This window comes from Berghia stephanieae, chromosome 11 (assembly GCF_034508935.2).
Source record: "Berghia stephanieae isolate SIO BIC M18660-M18661 chromosome 11, UCSD_Bste_1.3, whole genome shotgun sequence".
Lineage (NCBI taxonomy): Eukaryota > Metazoa > Mollusca > Gastropoda > Nudibranchia > Aeolidiidae > Berghia > Berghia stephanieae.
The window spans coordinates 35,122,677-35,125,176 of record NC_088370.1 but is presented as its reverse complement, the minus strand read 5'-3'; the positions used below and the strand labels follow the sequence as shown (position 1 = coordinate 35,125,176).

The window sequence follows — 2,500 nt, the reverse complement described above, 5'->3', positions numbered from 1 at the left end:
TTTAAAAGGGCAAAACGTGCAGTCTGAGATGGGAATTTGGTTCCATATGTGACCCTCCGTCACAAAACGGTATTATGTCGGGATGATTCAGACCCCAGAAAGTGAATTTAGAGATAATAGAATGGCGAGAAATTGGACCTTAGAAGTTTTTGTAAAGCAAGAAATAGTATTTCTACTCCAGCATGACGTACAGAAATTAAACCCAAGTTTGATATTTGTGGAAATGAATTCAATTTCTCTGACCGAGTCTATCCGTGGCCTTCGTAAAGTTATGGCCTGACACTGACCAAAAAATGACGTCAAAATGCCAGTCTTTTGCCACAAAAGAAAACAAATCGTGAGTTGTATTCAATAGTTCAACCAATGAAATGACTCGTTTCCATGAGCTCTACTAACGACAACTCACTAGACGGTACAAAAACTTAAAAAATGACGTCAAAATGCCAGTCCTTTTGGATTTCAGTATCTGGCTATAACATAACGATGGCTACGGTCTATCCCGACATAATACCGTTATGAGACGGCGGGTCACATTTGGGAAATGTTATGACGCATTTTAGGATCGTTTAGTGTGGAGAAGGCGTGTGTATTTTGTGACGTCATCAAGTGGGGCAGCGTGGCGGCTCAGCGGTACGGTCTTTGCTTCGTGCCCGAAAGGTACCGAGTTCGATCACCCGCCCCTGCACTTTGTGGTCTTGAGCAAGTCACCTCGCCCTAGCTCAATTTGCGGCGCTGCACTGCGGCTGACGCCTAGGTTATTCCAGTCTTTCCTTGGAATAGACCCTAGAGAAAAATTTCCCCTATGGGATGAATAACGGGAGTCTTTTTATTTTTATTTATTTATTTTATTTATTAATATCTTCTTTATTTATAATTCAGAACAGTCACAAACTGGGCCGTTGGCGAAACGGGTAAGTGTTACTCTTTTGTACGTGTTTGCTATGAGTAATATGTGTGAATATGTGTGTGTGTGTTTGTGTATGTGTTTGTGTGTTTATCTTTGCATATAATATATTATATATATATATATATATATATATATATATATATATAATATATATACTAGTAAAAAGCCCGCAATTTCGCGGGGAAAGAACTATTTTCATTCGATATTGCCAGAATCATTTTCTTGATTAGCTTGATTACGATTAGATGCACACTTTAATCGATGTGCTTGTCTTGCTGCCATGCTTTATTCGGCATGATTTTAGTTTATCAGTCAGTAGATATCAATATCAATAAGTCACATGTCTTTACCACGCTTGACTTGGGAGGCCTTCCGAACGCTCCTACAAAGGGAAACAACTTAAATAATATTCCCTCAACTAACCCCAAGAAAAAGTAAAACCTAGACTACCCCTAATAGGAAAATAAACACCCTAGCATTATGACTAATCCTAATAGAAAAAAACCCTCGACTGCTTTGCACTACCTTTCAATATTTAACAAATTAAAATGGCGGCCGAGAATCAAAACAATGGTCAAATTAGGACATTTTAAACTTTCACAAATCTATCAAGGTGTGTTCTAGAGTTTTTAAAATGCTTCTTTATGATAACAAATTGAATAAATAAACGCCTGACAAAAGATCAACGGTGAAAATACAAATTGAAAGAATACTGGGGATGTAGGAGCTTTCGGAATGTCTCCCCTTTACCTAACTTATGTGAAGTCAAATGAAAATCTGAAGCAGACGCGAATGATATCAAGTGTGTTCGGGCTAGAAGCTAGACAGATACAATTGACAGTTTGCCGACGTTTAATTAAATATTTACCAGGGCAATAATTATCACATCGATGGCATAAAAACGACCGTAATATCAGCAGTAATATTAGTTGACGTTGTTAATCGGTGAAACTTGTTTAAAATTTGTGTAAATCCAAATACCTTCATGTGATCAAGTGAATAATATCACTATGAATGTCACGATTTTCTGAAAAATGCCAACACACACACACATGTATACACCACACACAACACACACACACGTACACACACAAACGTACACGCAATTAGAACATACTACTACATAACAACACTGATCACCGCTAAATCAATAACACAACGGAAGTAATAATAATACTTGATGTCATAAATAGATGACGCAAATTGACAACTTTTTACAGTGACGAAATTGGTTTGCTGATCTGTTGTGTCGTCGGTACGTATTTTATGATATCTGTGTGACTCAACGAACTTTCAAACTGACTTTAAATTCTAAAAGGAAATCAAGTTATCTGTTTATCTATCTGTAAAAAATGCATTTCTAATTTTCAAATATTTCAGTAGAGTTGTGCGCCGTATCAATTTTTTTATTGACTCAAATAAGCACAATGTTCTCCACAATGCTATATTTTTTAAAGAAAGGATATATTTGTGGTCATTGTTTTGTTTGACCATCATATCCGTGACGTAAAAGTACACATTTTAAAAGCCAGTACAATTTGTTTGGACGTGATTTGGGCGCAATTACGATTATTATTATTATTTTTTAATATT

The 2,500-nt window shown here is 36.3% G+C and overlaps 1 protein-coding gene across 2 annotated transcripts in view; it reads left to right on the top strand.

Annotated features, from left to right (window-relative positions):
• LOC144956568 (uncharacterized) overlaps positions 1-2,500 on the top strand; it is a 12,642-nt gene that overhangs the window by 2,326 nt on the left and 7,816 nt on the right. For both annotated transcript variants that reach the window (XM_078887152.1, XM_078887151.1), the window contains exon 2: positions 880-911. In XM_078887152.1, coding sequence (XP_078743278.1) covers positions 880-911 — 32 coding nt within the window. The remainder of the gene's footprint in view (positions 1-879; positions 912-2,500) is intronic.